The 18,093-nt window shown below is 40.4% G+C and overlaps 1 protein-coding gene across 1 annotated transcript in view; it reads right to left on the reverse strand.

Moving 5' to 3' along the window:
* Positions 1-18,093, reverse strand: part of LOC126204274 (aldo-keto reductase family 1 member B1-like) — a 78,745-nt gene that overhangs the window by 23,772 nt on the left and 36,880 nt on the right. Inside the window, exons 4-5 of the mRNA XM_049938662.1 lie at positions 13,370-13,561; positions 4,638-4,841 (exon numbers count right to left, since the gene is read on the reverse strand). Of these exons, the coding sequence (XP_049794619.1) occupies positions 4,638-4,841; positions 13,370-13,561 (396 nt within the window). The remainder of the gene's footprint in view (positions 1-4,637; positions 4,842-13,369; positions 13,562-18,093) is intronic.

The following is an 18,093-nucleotide window of genomic DNA, read 5'->3' on the forward strand; positions in this document are numbered from 1 at the left end:
TTACTGATGAGGACTTTGGCTGAAAGTTTTATGTAAGTGTCTTTTAATTGTGTCTGTCTGCAACTTGACATGCCCTCTTTACAGTAAGTAGCAATCTGTCTTTTCCTACACTGTCGAAATTCCTACCTGGAATTTCCATTGTTTGAAAGTTGTACTTAGTAACTGAACCAATGTAATCAGGGGAAATTCCTCTGGCTGAGCAGAAATCACATATGCAGTTCACCAAGGCTCAGTCTTACGTCTGCCATTGTTCCTCACATGTATAAGCAATCTTATATCTAATATACAACAATCAGAATTAGTTCTTTTTATGGATGACATAGTATTGTAATCAACCCATGCATTCATACAGCAATAGAAGAAATGGTAAACAATGTTCTTAATAGTGTCATTGATTGGTTTTCTGTGAATGTTCTAACTCTCAATTTTAAAAAGACAGAATATGTTCAATTCCGAACATCTAGATGTACTACACCAAATGAAATGTGTAATGCATAGTGAGGAAATAATAAATAAGGCAGACACTTCAAAATTCCTAGATGGCCATATTGATGAGCTAACTTGGAAAAGCACATTTTGGAATTCCTAAAACAAGTTATTTCAGTCTTATTTGCACTTATAATCATTGCAGATCCTGGGGAGAAATAAATCAGTAAGTTGACATAGTCCGCATATTTTTATTAAATAATGTCATATGTAATAATGTCCTGGGATAACTCATCTTTGAGAAAGGAAGTCTTCATTGCTCAAAAATATGCTGTAAGAATAATATGTGGTGCTCATCCCTGATCATCTTGTAGAGTCATCTGTTTAAGGAATTGTGAATCCTGGCTACTGCTTTTACATTATATTTATTCCCTCATGAAGTTTATTGTGAATGTTACAATGCAGTTTAAAAGGAACAATGAGTACATAATTTCAATACCAGGAGGAAAAATGAAATTAATTGCTCCACTTTAAGGTTGCCCTTTGCATAGAATGGGATGTACAATGCTGCAATTAAAACTTTTGATTATGTACCCAGTTATATAACCCCATTCCCGATGTCCAGGCGGAGCTTCAAGGAATCCTCAGAACCTTAGGCCCCCTGCAAAACCTTTCACCTGACTCCATCAACCTCCTGACCCCACCGACACCCCGCACCCCAACCTTCTACCTTCTTCCTAAAATCCACAAACCCAATCATCCCGGCCGCCCCATTGTAGCTGGTTACCAAGCCCCCACAGAACGTATCTCTGCCTACGTAGATCAACACCTTCAACCCATTACATGCAGTCTCCCATCCTTCATCAAAGACACCAACCACTTCCTTGAACGCCTGGAATCCTTACCCAATCTGTTACCCCCGGAAACCATCCTTGTAACCATTGATGCCACTTCCTTATACACAAATATTCCGCACGTCCAGGGCCTCGCTGCGATGGAGCATTTCCTTTCACGCCGATCACCTGCCACCCTACCTAAAACCTCTTTCCTCATTACCTTAGCCAGCTTCATCCTGACCCACAACTTCTTCACTTTTGAAGGCCAGACATACCAACAATTAAAGGGAACAGCCATGGGTACCAGGATGGCCCCCTCGTACGCCAACCTATTCATGGGTCGCTTAGAGGAAGCCTTCTTGGTTACCCAGGTCTGCCAACCCAAAGTTTGGTACAGATTTATTGATGACATCTTCATGATCTGGACTCACAGTGAAGAAGAACTCCAGAATTTCCTCTCCAACCTCAACTCCTTTGGTTCCATCAGATTCACCTGGTCCTACTCCAAATCCCATGCCACTTTCCTTGACGTTGACCTCCACCTGTCCAATGGCCAACTTCACACGTCCGTCCACATCAAACCCACCAACAAGCAACAGTACCTCCATTATGACAGCTGCCACCCATTTCACATCAAACGGTCTCTTCCCTACAGCCTAGGTCTTCGTGGCAAACGAATCTGCTCCAGTCCGGAATCCCTGAAACATTACACCAACAACCTGACAACAGCTTTCGCATCCCGCAACTACCCTCCCGGCCTGGTACAGAAGCAAATAACCAGAGCCACTTCCTCATCCCCTCAAACCCAGAATCCCCCACAGAAGAACCACAAAAGTGCCCCACTTGTGACAGGATACTTTCCGGGACTGGACCAGACTCTGAATGTGGCTCTCCAGCAGGGATACGACTTCCTCAAATCCTGCCCTGAAATGAGATCCATCCTTCATGAAATCCTCCCCACTCCGCCAAGAGTGTCTTTCCGCCGTCCACCTAACCTTCGTAACCTGTTAGTTCATCCCTATGAAATCCCCAAACCACCTTCCCTACCCTCTGGCTCCTATCCTTGTAACCGCCCCCGGTGCAAAACCTGTCCCATGCACCCTCCCACCACCACCTACTCCAGTCCTGTAACCCGGAAGGTGTACACGATCAAAGGCAGAGCCACGTGTGAAAGCACCCACGTGATTTACCAACTGACCTGCCTACACTGTGATGCATTCTATGTGGGAATGACCAGCAACAAACTGTCCATTCGCATGAATGGACACAGGCAGACAGTGTTTGTTGGTAATGAGGATCACCCTGTGGCTAAACACGCCTTGGTGCACAGCCAGCACATCTTGGCACAGTGTTACACCGTCCGGGTTATCTGGATACTTCCCACCAACACCAACCAATCCGAACTCCGGAGATGGGAACTTGCCCTTCAGTATATCCTCTCTTCTCGTTATCCGCCAGGCCTCAATCTCCGCTAATTTCAAGTTGCCGCCACTCATACCTCACCTGTCTCTCAACTACTTCTTTGCCTCTACTCTTCCACCTCGACTGACATCTCTGCCCAAACTCTTTGTCTTTAAATATGTCTGCTTGTGTCTGTATGTGTGGATGGATATGTGTGTGTGTGCGAGTGTATACCTGTCCTTTTTTCCCCCTAAGGTAAGTCTTTCCGCTCCCGGGATTGGAATGACTCCTTACCCTCTCCCTTAAAACCCACATCCTTTCATCTTTCCCTCTCCTTCCCTCTTTCCTGACGAAGCAACCGTTGGTTGTGAAAGCTAGAATTTTGTGTGTGTGTTTGTGTTTTTTTTGTGTGTCTATCGACCTGCCAGCGCTTTTGTTTGGTAAGTCTCATCATCTTTCTTTTCAGTTATATAATATGTTTGACATACAGCAAAGTAAATTTTTAAAACAACCAGGAGAAGTTTCTGCTTGACAACTTCTGTTCTGTAGAAGAATCTCTGTTCTTGTAATGTGTGAAAGGTGGTGGGCAGGCATTAATAACTCAGATATGTATACTTAATAATAATGATAATAACAACAAAAACAAACCAAGTGAAACAAAAAATTCTTATAAATGTTAAGCATGTAGCTATATTTAAAAATTAATTTGTAATGTGAATATAAAACAGGCCAGTACAATTTATCGTGCAACTGATCCATTGAACCTAAAATTAACTAACTAAGATCAAAAGCTGTAAATGTGTGAAGTCACAGAGCCATATGATATTTACAGTGTATTATGTATTAAAATATGAAACAAACTGGTATTGTTGTTTGACCATCCAAGATGGATGATGCGCTAATGATGCATGTTTGATATTTCTACATTTTTTTGCTGTATTATTCTCACTTTGAATGTCAAACCATTACACCAATTTATTTCAGGTTTATTTATATCAGAAACTGTGTGCTCCATGGTCATATTAATGAGATCCAAGAAAGGAGAAAGAGCAGCATCAATTATAAATGTTGAATCTGTTTAATGCAGATTGATTTCAGCTAATGTATAGCTATCTTCAGTGCAGTTATCTCCAAGTCATGATGACCCATCATAAATTTATTTGATTGTTTATTATGTAATTGCTCTCATTGAGACCAGTTTAAGATCCATGTTGTTCTGCAGTTCAACATATTTACCACTAAACAGTGCATGAGCTGATTACTGTTCAGTCTGTAAGTTCCACTTCAGGAAAAGTATTCGATCACTGTAGCTGTGTGCCATACCACTACCTATAATTATGGAGTCCAGACGATGAAATAAGGTTATGCAATTCCATAGCCTATGACCACATGTGAGTGACTGACCCAGGTTAAATGATGCCAGCCTACATATAATTTGAAAGATGTACATTGTTAAAAAGCTTCTCTTGACAAGACAAGAGTGAGAGTATAAAAGGGCTGAGGGTCAATCACTCACCTGCAGTCATAGACAACAGAAATGCATCATTTTGTTTCACAGTCTGGGCAGTGGTCCACCACACTGCTACAGTAATAGAATATTTTCCATGTAGTGATACTTAGAGACTGAGCAAAGAGCAGCTGATGCACAGTTTGAGCACAGTCTCTGAATGATGCTATTTGTACTCTGTATTATTCAGCTAACATTGAAATCTGAACTTTAAATGATACTAAACAGTTAGAAACATATACCAGATAACTTATCTGATAAAAAAGCCAAACCCAGCTTACTGTCATGCAAAGGATAACACAAGTGAAAATTTGAAGTGGGGTTCATTCTCAAAGAGAGAATGTGCGCCAAAACATGAATGAAGCATTTTGCTTATTTTTTTTCCAGTGTAAACAATTCCAACATAAAAATGATAAGATCCTCTTTAGTTCTCATTGTTACTATTAATTTTAATGCACGTATCTTACCACATATCTAAGAATAACTTGAGCAACTGTCTTCTTGTACTTGGCAGCAAGTAACTTCAACTTTGGGTTATCCAATGTTGGTACTTCCCCTCCTGGCATTATCATAGATGGATTTGCAAGTGGACAGTAGGCAGTTACTGTTATGTCCATTTCCTTGCAGAAATGAATTAGTTTCTTCTGGTTAAGATAAGGGTGGCATTCAATCTGTAACAATTACAATTCAAGCTGATAATTACACATTTAAAATAATCACTGTGAGACTGCAGCTTTCTAGTTCAAGTGAATCATAAGACAAGAAAGCTCCTTATTTTCATGCATGATATAATGTATGCAATTTTTATGTGTATATACAGTTTGTTAAAATTAATTATGGATGCTTAACCACAGAGTTCTTGGATTCTGTTACAGCATACAGTTATCATATTTGATTTCATAATTTCTTGATTCCTTTATTCTTTCCTTTCTTGTGAGCTATTTCCAGCCAATGCTGGGTCAGGACTGGTATAGTATGTCTCCAAGGTTCATGAAGAACCAACAATCTTGCATACAGGCTATTTTTACATTGAGGTCACCACTCACAAAAGCATTTTAACACTAGTATCAGCACCTGCCTGGGGAGGAATCTGTATACCCCTTCATGGTCAAATGCGACATTGTTTTTCAAAAGGGTTTTCACATTGTATGTCTGAGGCAGGACATGGGGACCAACCCAGTATTTACCTAGATGTATGTAGAAATTCACCTAAAACCACATCCTGGTTGGCTAGTACACTGGTCATTGCTGTTAATCTGTGAGGCATATTCCATTCTGGACTGGTGCATGTCCCCATGTCCTGAAAGTGGGCAGTCCTTACATGCTCAGCCATCTGGGATAGTCAATTTCTTGATTATTGTGGTTAAATGCTGTACTACACATAGGTGAAGTTCGAAATTGTATAATAATATATGTAAATAAAACTGTGATCTATACTATGTTATTAAGAAAAGATACCTCCCTAATATGATGAAATAAATTTTACCATGGTAGATTGTTTGGAGAATTGTGTCTTGGATCATAACAGACTACAGGTATATAAAATTTACGTAATATGAATAAGACTGATTGTTATGTTATTTCAGCACTGACAACATTATTCCCAAAAACAAAATTGATTTAAAAAAAACAACAAAATGTGGTCATTACATAAACTGTCACAGTTTAATTGCTACATGTTCTGTTTCAGTGCAATATCTTCCACTTTGATAATTTAAAAAAATTGTTATTTCAGGTTGAAATATGAGAAACATAAGTGTAGAATCTTCATAGTAATATTTCTTGGTAACACTTTGATGTATTACAATCTAAGGGACCATAAGTAAAACATAATTTGCATCTCAGAACTATCCATAATAAGAGTTATTTTGTGTTGAGTAATAAGCATATTTGTGCCTTTGATCATATTTTTGTTAGTGACAAACTGGTCTAGAAGGAAAAATGATAATATGTAATCTGTGCTGCATTTGTTGATGTAGTTTACATCTTCATTGTTATTTAATAACTGAAGATTGTATTTTTGTATTCAGCAGATAGTGGTATTTGTTTTGTCTCTGTGAATTGTGCCATATTTAATAATGGAGCATCATCAAGTATCAAGAGCGGTGCAAGAAGTACTGAACATGGCAAAGTGGTATCACAAGGTGCCAATAAGATGCTGGGAAGAAGCTGTGCCTCCTTTAGTTCTGAGGTGCCACCACTGCATCTCTGCCCTGGAATAATGTCACCAGAGGCCGTTTGAGGTCAGATCCTGCCCACTTTCTGGAAGTTCCTGTTGCAGTAACATAATTGTACTGTTGACTTGCCATGACACAGCCCATATCAACCATTGGGGAGTGAAGAGACTTCTGTTTGCTGTGAATTGTGTCTGCATGCCAACACTTCCACAACTGTGTCATCAAGTGTCTAAGAACTTATGTTTTGTAGTGGCTGAAGTGAAACCACAGTATTGCCATTCTGAACTCGTATCAATTCACCACTCAGTAATCTTAGCTCATTTAGTATGTTCTGAACTACAAATCTACATGTGCAGTTTCATAGCTGCAGATGAGCCTGGTGGGAAAAGATAGGTTTTATTGTAATTAATGAAGTATTACTTATTCAGAGTGTTCTAATTAATTGCATTGTTACCAGCCACTCAGTGTCAAAGAAGCCAGACACAATAAGTAAAGCAAGTGTTTTTCAAGCATGTAAATGTTTGTTTTTCACTAAATCCCAGCAGGTTATGGGCCCAGGTGCACCTTCAAAGTATACTTGTAGAAAAATGAGAATGTAACTCTGTGCTACAAGTATTTAAAGTTATCTCCAAGCAAATGATTTCTTTGAGGTTATAAATACCAAGCAAAAATACATTGAAAATTATCAACTTCAGAACTTCTGAAAGACAAAACGAACTAGAATACTTGGACACACACAATAGTTATTTGTCTGCAAGTAATTCCTGGCACACTGGATGTTGTGGAAGGCAGGTTAGTGATATATAGTTGCCTATACTTATAGAAAGCATGATCATCGAATGAAGGACAATCTACAAAAGTGCATTAGAAGTTTTCCATAAAGCAGACAATAACACTTTACAAGTTTTAACTACAAATATGTTGGAAGAAACTATGCAGAAAATAGTGTGTCTGAAAACAGCTTACAAAGAGTGGACAGAATTGTGCAGAATATTTGATGGTGTCTCTGAAGACCAAGTTTACAACTTTAGTTTGTAGTTCTTTAGTTACAAAAAGGCTCCTGAAGATGATTGTGACTCATATTTCAAAGCTGAAAATCTGTGGAGTGAAATAAAACAGGAAGGATAACATAAATAGTCCATAAATGCCTGACTTGTTCTTGATTTTTAAAATATTTGGTATACTTCCAGAAGAAGATTTTTAATTCAATCTAGCTGAATGGCAATGTCTAGAGATGACAGAACAGCTGGCAGTCTGACAAATCAATGGCATGCATGTGAGAAGCCTTTTACAACAAAGGAGGATGATTTTAGTAAACAAGAAGCCCTCACTACAGATTTATCAAGGCTGTCATCATCTCAGGAATGGAGAAGAGAAGAAAATGAAATTAGTATGCAATTACTGTAAGAAACATTACCACACAATTAAAGTGTGCAAGAAGTTGGCAACTGATGGCAAACCTCAAGAACCAGCTAACATAAATACATATGTGATACTTCTAGCTATAACACTACTGGCCATTAAAATTGTGTAGCAATGAAGATGATGTGCTACAGACGTGAAATTTAACCAACAGGAAGAAGATGCTGTGATATGCAAATGATTAGCTTTTCAGAGCATTCCCACAAGGTTGGCGCCGGTGGTAACACCTACAACATGCTGACATGAGGAAAGTTTCCAACCAATTTCTCATACACAAACAGCAGTTGACCGGTGTTGCCTGGTGAAATGTTGTTGTGATGCCTCGTGTAAGGAGGAGAAATGTGTACCATCACATTTCCAACTTTGATAAAGGTTGGATTTTAGCCTATCGTGATTGCGGTTTATCATATCATGACATTGCTGCTTGCATTGGTCGAGATCCAATGACTGTTTGCAGAATATGGAATCAGTGGGTTCAGGAGGGTAATATGGAACGCTGTGCTGGATCCCAGCAGCCTCATATCACTAGCAGTCAAGATGACAGGCATCTTATCCGCATGGCTGTAACAGATCGTGCAGCCACGTCTCAATCCCTGAGTCAACAGATGGGGAAGTTTGCAAGACAACAACCATCTGCACAAACAGTTCAACAACATTTGCAGCAGCATGGACTATCAGCTCCAAGACCACGGCTGTGGTTACCCTTGACACTGCATCGCAGACAGGAGTACCTGTGATGGTGTACTCAACAACGAACCTGGGTGCATGAATGGCAAAACGTCATTTTTTCAGATGAATCCAGGTTCTGTTTACAGCATCATGATGGTAGCATCCATGTTTGGCGACATCACGGTGAACACACATTGGAGGCATGTATTCGTCATCGCCATACAGGCATATCACCCGGCATGATGGTATGGGGTGCCATTGGTTACACGTCTTGGTCACCTCTTGTTTGAATTGACGGCACTTTGAACAGTGGACATTACATTTCAGATGTGTTATGACTCATGACTCTACCCTTCATTCGATCCCTGCGAAACCCTAAATTTCAGCGGGATAATGCACAATCACACATTGCAGGTCCTGTACGGGTCTTTCTGGATACAGAAAATGTTTGACTGCTGCCCTGGCCAGCACATTCTCCAGATCTCTCACCAATTGAAAACGTCTGGTCAATGGTGGCCGAGCAACTGGCTCATCACAATATGCCAGCCACTACTCTTGATGAACTGTGGTATTGTGATGAAGCTGCATGGGCAGCTGTACCTGTACACACCATCCAAGCTCTGTTTGACTCAATGCCCAGGCGTATCAAGGCCATTATTATGGCCCAAGGTGGTTGTTATGGGTACTGATTTCTCAGGATCTATGCACCCAAATTGTGTGAAAATGTAATCACATGTAAGTTCTAGTATAATATATTCGTCCAATGAATACCTGTTTATCGTCTGCATTTCTTCTTGGTGTAGCAATTTTAATGGCCAGTAGTGTATATCCTCTCTGATGAATTCTACAAGGGTGGTTTGAAAAGTTTTCAGAACAGAATAGAAAAAAGTACTTACATCACTGAAACATTTTTTTTTTTATTTTTCAATGTAGACTCCTTGTATATTAATGCACTTGGTCAAACTTGGACTTTTTTCATGTATCTTTTGTTGCAGTTTGTTCCAGGAGGCTAGCATAGTATTCTCCAGTAATTGTTTGCCCAGTGGGGAGATAATCTACAAACAGGATCCCCTTCGCATTCCAGAACACTGATGTGATGACCCTTCCCACCAAAGGAATTGTCTTTGCTCTTTTTGGTGGTGGAGAATCAGCGTGGTTCCACTGCTTTGACAGTTGTTTTGTCTCTAGGGTATAGTAGTGCACCCAAATTTCATCTGTGGTCACAAACCGGTGCAAAAATCTTGTTCATTTCGCCTAAAATGTGCCAAACATTGTTGCGATATGTCCAGTCTCATGCATTTTTGATATAATGTCAAGAGTCACGGCATTCATCTTGCAGATAATTTTTTTCATTTCATTTTTTCATTTCTAATTCTTCATTTAAAATATGATATACCCTTCCAGATGACATCTGCCAAGCATGAGCAGTTTCATGCACTTTCAGTTGGCAATCCTCCATAAACATTTTGTGCACTTTTGCAATGATTTCTGGAGTAGTGACACATCTTGGTCGACCACTGCATGGATCATCATCTAAGCTCTCTCAACCAAATTTAAATTCATTTGTCCACTTGGCAACAGTTGAATATGAAGGAGCAGAGTCCCCCCAGTGTATTCTGGAAATTGGCGTGAATGTCCTTTGCTTTCATACCTTTCTTTATGAAGTACTTAATCGCTGCTCGAATCTCAATTTTTTCCATCTTCGCAAATCTCTATGCAGGAACTACAACAGAGCCACGTCACTGCCACAGTTCTCTTCTAAGAGCACTGGTGTGGCATGTGTTTACAGGCAACAGTCCAATGAATATTATGTGAACAACTTGTTGTGCCAGCGCTGACCTCTCATGGTGATTCCAGGAACTTTTCAAACCACTCTCGTAAATGCTGAAACAATGACTGGTACATACAATGGTGCCACAAGTCACATTGCAAATGACAGACATGGTTTCAAGACATTTCACCATTTTTTCAACAAAACAGTCAGTAACTGCAGCTAATGGTTACACAATTGAAGCTCTCAGAAATGGTGCAATAGACAGTGAAGCAGCAGTTAGAGGAAAATGGGACACAATTACTAGTCAAATGTGTGGTACGTACCTCAGATTCAAAAGAATCTGTTTTACATTCTTGTACCTAAGACAAACGTCCAGAAATTAAATTCATACCAACTGTAGAATTTGCAATTTCAAGCCTGACCAAGTCATTAGGCAGCGCAAGTCCATGGTCACTTTAGAGGACTTTTCATGCTGGCTATGAGAAAAGTGAAGCTCAGTACCCTCAGTGAAGACAATGTCACTCACAGAGACAGTAATTTTCAGCTCTATCATGAAAGATCTGGACATCAGAACAAACACCATGTTAACTTCATACTTAACAGTGAGCTAAATATCGTGGCAGAAATGGACAGCGAACTGTGTAAAGGCTGCAGTAATGGTGAGGCTTGTCATTTCCCATTCAGGAATAAAAAGAGAACTGTGGAATCAAGTAAGCTTATTCACATATATCTGTATGATCTGTTTCACAGTTCAGTGTTGAGGTATCAGTATTTTGTACTTTTCGAAAATGATTGCATAAAATTTAGGGTTGAAAATTGAAGAAAAATCTGGAGTTGTAGAAAAGTCAAGCCAGTTCATAGCTGAAGTAAAAGCTGTTGGACATACCATCAAGGAACTATGGAAAAGAATTTGATAACTGACAAGTAGAGGAAATTCTTTAGAAAGAAAGTATTATTCAGCACCTCACAATGCTGTACACTCTTGGACATAACTGATACAGTGAAAGAAAACAACACAAGTCCTGGAAACAGCCAGAGCCATGGAAGTATTTTAAAAAAAAGCTTTGGGTGTACATGGATAACACTGCAATTTATATCCTGAACCAAACAGGACCTTCCAATATTCCAGGGACATCTCCATATGAATTGTGGTATGGCAAAATTCCAGGAATGAAAAACCTGTGTGTGATAGGCTGCACCTGTTACATTCATATTCCAAAACAAAAGAGAAGGAAGATGGATGAGTAAGCAGTGAAATGAATTCTTATTGGATATGACCACAATCAAGGCTACAGAATTCATTGTGGAGAGGAGTGCAAATGCATCAAATCATAAAATATCATCCTAGAGGAGAGGCTGCTGAAGAGCAAGAAAGGTTAAATTTTTCTAGCAAATTTATTTAATCAGCAGGATCCAGCTTCTGAGACTGAGGACCAGTCTGTTATTGACAACGACAGTAGTGAGGATGGTAGTTTATTGAATTTAGATGAAGACCCTCAGAAGGAAGACCAAGAAGACATAAGGGAAGAAAACATACCATGTCTGCATGATCAATTAACCCTCAGAGCTCCACAACAGTTTAGAGATTACGTGATGAATGTTCCAGCATTTTTACCAGGAACCACAAACGCACAGTAAAACCATGTAGTATGTTCAGAAGTATTTCTGGAATGAAGCCACGGATTTCAAAATAGGAGCTCTTCAATAAAATAAAACATGGGGCTTGGCTGAAATACCACCTGCAAACAGTATCAATCACCAACAGATGGGTTTACAAATTGAAACCAAAAGCTGATGGCACGAAGACAAGATTGGTGATTAAGGATTACTTCCAGTGAAGATGAATTGACTATGACCAAAATCTTTAGTTCTATAGCTAGAATGTCTATCATTCTGTCATTACCCACTGTTGTTGCAAGTGAGAGCATGAAAGCTGTACATATTGATGTTTCACCTGCTTTTCTTTATGGCAGTGTGAAAGAAACCACATACTTACAGCAACCTGAATAATGTGATGATGTATCTGGAAGAGTATATTGCTTGAAGAAAAATCCATAATACTTAAAATATGCTCCTTGTTGCTGGATGGTAAAATCAGTAATCATGTCACTAGATTGAGCTTCAAGAGGTGCAAAGCTGATTCTTGTCTTTTCGTGACACATGATTTCGCATATGCTATCAGTGTTGTATCAATAAATCTTGAAAATCAAACAGATTGTAATGTAGTCAGAATTACAATTATCCTAGAATACCTGAGAGACACACAAGTTACATGCTAGTTTACAAAAACAGTTCTAAAAATGGGTTTTGAGAGTATTATATTGATGCTGATTATGGTGCTGATCTTTGCCCATGATGTTCAACATCAGGTATTCTTTATTTGTATTCTGAGGCACCAGTCTGTCCAATTAGTCAAAGGCTAGCTTTTGTTGGCATTTTCACAACTGAAGCTAAAGCTGTGGTTGCTTGCGAAGCTGCTTGAGAAATTGTCTGGCTCAAGAAGCTTTTAATGGAACTGGGCCAGTTGAAAGCAATACCAGATTTACACATTGACAACAAATCTGCTGTCTGGCTTGCCCAGAATCCTGAGTTTCACCAAAGAATGAAACATATTTGTCTAAGGCATTTCTTTGTTCATGAATCAGTTAGTGATGGTGAAATTACAGTTTCAAAAGTGGACTACGAAGAACATCATGCTGATATACTAACAAAACTGCTGTTTTCTATTAGATTTCAGTATTTGTGTAATAATAATGGAATTTGTGTGTTATTATATAAGGAGGAATGTTGATGTATTTTACATCTTTAGTGATATTTAATAGCTCACACTTGCAACATCTGTTGGTATGCACCTGTGTACTCTGTGAAGGTCTGCACTGTGCTGTACTTAATGGGAAAGTGTTTTTCAAGTATGTAAATGTTCATTTTTCACTACATCCCCAGCATCATTACTTCATATCCGTTTCAGGTAGAAGATTCACCTGTTTCAGTTATGCCTGAGAAAGCTCTTTTAAGATGTCATGAACCATCTTACAGCTATCAAGAATTTATAATTAGAAGCATTACTCTTTTATTAAAAGCAATTCAAGAAAATATGGAACTCTACCTTGGTTTCTACACTAAACAAAATATTGATAAAATATCTGCATTTTGTTACCTGATTTATAACTGGCTTAATGGTAGCTGCTTCAATTAATCTGCTGAGCTGCTTACTATTGAAGTTGGAGACACCAATGCTTTTTGCTAGACCTAAATTTACACACTCTTCCATTTGCTTCCACGTGTCCAAATAATCAATGTCAGTAGTCACTGCAGTACCATTCTCTAAGGAATAAAAGTCATCCCCTTCCTGTTAAGACAATAGCACTCAGTTACTCAGTTACAAAAGTAATTTCAGTAGTCATTGTGATACCATTCTCTAAGGGATAAGTCACCCCCTTCCTGTTAAGACAATAGCACACAGTTACAAAAGCTAATACACTACCAAAAATAGTCATCTGTATCAAAAGGAATTTCACCTAAGAGAACTACAAAATTATGGTACACAACTGCTGGGATTATTAAATATCATCCTGAAGTAAGTAAGTGCCAGAAATTCTGTTTTACAATTTTATAAAAATAGTAATCTGTCACTTACCAGTCTGAAATTATTACACAAGGCATTAAATAAACTCACAGAATATACTGATGACACAGAAAAGAAGAAAGAATAACAGTATAGTACATGTTAAGAAAATACTGTTTCTTTGGACAGGTAAAAGATGAAACATGTAAGGAAGGATTATAATATTTAGAAATAATTTAATTAGATGCAAAAAATGCTCAGCTTAAGACATACAAATGGATCAGAATAAATCCATGAGTACAAAGATGGCTCCTACTTATATCGGCTTGGCCTTGAATTACTTACAGAGCAAACTTCCTAGAATGCAAGTGCTGTTGTGCCCTCTTCTCACCCTGGTACATTCACAACACTTCCATCACATGAAGTTGAGCTAAATTTCCAAACATAAATGTATTACCTTCTCTTGGTTTGATTTTTAATCAAGCCTGTATGCTGATTCTCATTATACACTCCTGGAAATGGAAAAAAGAACACATTGACACCGGTGTGTCAGACCCACCATACTTGCTCCGGACACTGCGAGAGGGCTGTACAAGCAATGATCACACGCACGGCACAGCGGACACACCAGGAACCGCGGTGTTGGCCATCGAATGGCGCTAGCTGCGCAGCATTTGTGCACCGCCGCAGTCAGTGTCAGCCAGTTTGCCGTGGCATACGGAGCTCCATCGCAGTCTTTAACACTGGTAGCATGCCACGACAGCGTGGACGTGAACCGTATGTGCAGTTGACGGACTTTGAGCGAGGGCGTATAGTGGGCATGCGGGAGGCCGGGTGGACGTACCGCCGAATTGCTCAACACGTGGGGCGTGAGGTCTCCACAGCACATCGATGTTGTTGCCAGTGGTCGGCGGAAGGTGCACGTGCCCGTCGACCTGGGACCGGACCGCAGCGACGCACGGATGCTCGCCAAGACCGTAGGATCCTACACAGTGCCGTAGGGGACCGCACCGCCACTTCCCAGCAAATTAGGGACACTGTTGCTCCTGGGGTATCGGCGAGGACCATTCGCAACCGTCTCCATGAAGCTGGGCTACAGTCCCGCACACCGTTAGGCCGTCTTCCGCTCACGCCCCAACATCGTGCAGCCCGCCTCCAGTGGTGTCGCGACAGGCGTGAATGGAGGGACGAATGGAGACGTGTCGTCTTCAGCGATGAGAGTCGCTTCTGCCTTGGTGCCAATGATGGTCGTATGCGTGTTTGGCGCCGTGCAGGTGAGCGCCACAATCAGGAATGCATACGACCGAGGCACACAGGGCCAACACCCGGCATCATGGTGTGGGGAGCGATCTCCTACACTGCCCGTACACCACTGGTGATCGTCGAGGGGACACTGAATAGTGCACGGTACATCCAAACCGTCATCGAACCCATCGTTCTACCATTCCTAGACTGGCAAGGGAACTTGCTGTTCCAACAGGACAATGCACGTCTGCATGTATCCCGTGCCACCCAACGTGCTCTAGAAGGTGTAAGTCAACTACCCTGGCCAGCAAGATCTCCAGATCTGTCCCCCATTAAGCATGTTTGGGACTGGATGAAGTGTCGTCTCACGCGGTCTGCACGTCCAGCACGAACGCTGGTCCAACTGAGGCGCCAGGTGGAAATGGCATGGCAAGCCGTTCCACAGGACTACATCCAGCATCTCTACGATCGTCTCCATGGGAGAATAGCAGCCTGCATTGCTGCGAAAGGTGGATATACACTGTACTAGTGCCGACATTGTGCATGCTCTGTTGCCTGTGTCTATGTGCCTGTGGTTTGTCAGTGTGATCATGTGATGTATCTGACCCCAGGAATGTGTCAATAAAGTTTCCCCTTCCTGGGACAATGAATTCACGGTGTTCTTATTTCAATTTCCAGGAGTGTATATATTTTCTGATCTTACAATGTTGGCATTTCATATCAATCTCCCTTTCTTATAAATGAAATGACCAAGCATATACCTACAGGAGGAAATGTAAAGAAATAATCTATGACAAAACACACAAGAAATATTGAATAGTGACCCAATTTTTTTTCCATACATAGCCAGGGCAACAGTCAGAATGTTTCACAAGAAACATATCAATTCTTAAATTTAGGGAGCATACTAATTGAGTACAAATAGTTAATAGGCAAGGAGTCTTCAAACAACTAGACTGAATTTTGTGCTGGAATGGAACTCAAATCTGGACACTTGCTTTTTAAGGGCAATCTTCTTACCAACTGTGATGCCCATGTGAACTCACAACCCATTCTCAAAGCTCCAGTTGTGACAGTGCTCTGTCTCTCCCACTTTCCAAATTTCATTATGGATTGATTCAAATAATAAGCAGACACAAGCAACATAATAAAGGAAACCAAGTCCAGATCAACAACAATCATAAACGTGCACAGGCAGACTCTCACATAACACAGGAAGAGAAAGAGACAGTAGCTGTTGGTACACATCATTACATATATTGTCACAATTAGCTCCTTGGTGCTAGGTATCTCCCAACATGTCTCATCACTCTTCTCTTTAGCTACCGTTGCTGTCATTGTGCGAAAGCTCTTGTATTGGGAAAAATATTTCTGCAGCCCTGTGTGGCTTATGTGTTTCTCTAATTTACTTCTATGGACACCAGGATGGTTAGCATGCTAAAATGTAAACATCACTGAATTTCCTTCCCAATTATTGTTCAACAAAGTATTGTTTGCTCTCCAATAACCATGCTGTCAGTGAGACATTAAATGCTAACTACCCTGTCTTCCTTCCATTTGCTAATTGTACATGTGGTATTGTGCCGGGTGTTCACCTGTCTGGCAGTCTGAACCAATGTGTTTATGGAATGTGGTGCTGTTTTGCCAGTGCTCCTTTCATATGACAGCCTTCTATATTGTCCTGTGAGAGCTCTTGGCCGAGGAAGCATGCTTGGCAGGTGTAGAGTCTCCCTTCATTGTCTAGTGTGATTGGGTATGCAACTCCTGCAGGACAGTGACAACTGGTGATAGTGAATGTCAGAGCCAATTCATTGGACTAGCAGGTTTCTTCAGTTTTATGTCACATAGACTATAGGATTTCTGTAGTTGTGGAAGAGGGTGCACAATGGATTCTTGCAGGGATATCATTGATGAATAGAGCAATAGCAATGAATTGGAATTGTGGGTGTTGTTCTACATTGCTTGTCTTTCAACCTGACCATTACTACTTTAGTTTGCTACAGTCCTTATCACATTGTTGAATAGGGATCTGACTCAATACTTTGGTTGTGAGGTCTATATCTGCTCAGGTTCAGGCATCATTTGTGTTTGACTATAATTATATGTGTCTCATTGTATAGGCTTCTGCATTGGACAGTTGTTCATTTAACTGCTAATTAAAGTGCTGTATGCAGCTTGTGGTCTAGTGGCTAGCATTGACGCCTCTAGATCACACAGTTCTGAGTTCGGTTCCCAGCCAGGTCAGGGATTTTCTCCACCCCGGGACTGGTTGTTTGTATTGTCTTCATCATCTCATCATTCGGGACGTGGTGAGACTGGAAATGGAACAATTGGGAACTTGTACAGGTGCTGATGACCACAGTGTTGAGCTCCCCACAAACCAACATCATCTTCATCAATTAAGTTGCTTGCCGTGTGAGAGGACTCCAGTTTCCCCCTACTACAAGGTTGCAGGGTCGTGTGGTGAATGTTGTATTCATGTCTGAAGATTGAAGTTTGGATTGCTTCTCTGTGCCCGTAATTTGTTAAGATATCTGTCAGCTGAACATCATGTTGGCCATTATTGTGGAGAAGCCACCACGTGGATTTTCCCAAACATTGGTTTATGTTTTTGGTGCTGGCTGTTGCAGTTGGAATAACTAGTGTTTTTGTGTTGTGGCTCAGTATACTAGTGGTGTAAATTGGTAAATGTAATAGCTAGCCAATGGGTGTCATTAGAGTGGCTGGGATAATTGGCTCTCTGTATATCTACATCCATACTCTGCAAACCACCACAAACAGCATGACAGAGGGTATGTCCCATCGTACCAGTTATTAGGGTTTCTTCCCCTCTTCCGTTCACATATGGAGTGCAGAAAGACTGATTGTTTGAATGCCTCTGTGCATGCTGTAATTATTCTAATCATATCCTCACAACCTCTATGTGAGTGATATATAGGGGTTTTAGTATATTCCTAGAATCATCATTTAAAACTGGTTATTGAAATTTTGTTAGCAGACTTTCTCGAAATAGCTTACATCTACAATATGTGATCAAAAGTATCCGGACACCTGCCTGAATACGGTCGCAG

This window comes from Schistocerca nitens, chromosome 9 (assembly GCF_023898315.1).
Source record: "Schistocerca nitens isolate TAMUIC-IGC-003100 chromosome 9, iqSchNite1.1, whole genome shotgun sequence".
Taxonomy (NCBI): Eukaryota; Metazoa; Arthropoda; class Insecta; order Orthoptera; family Acrididae; genus Schistocerca; species Schistocerca nitens.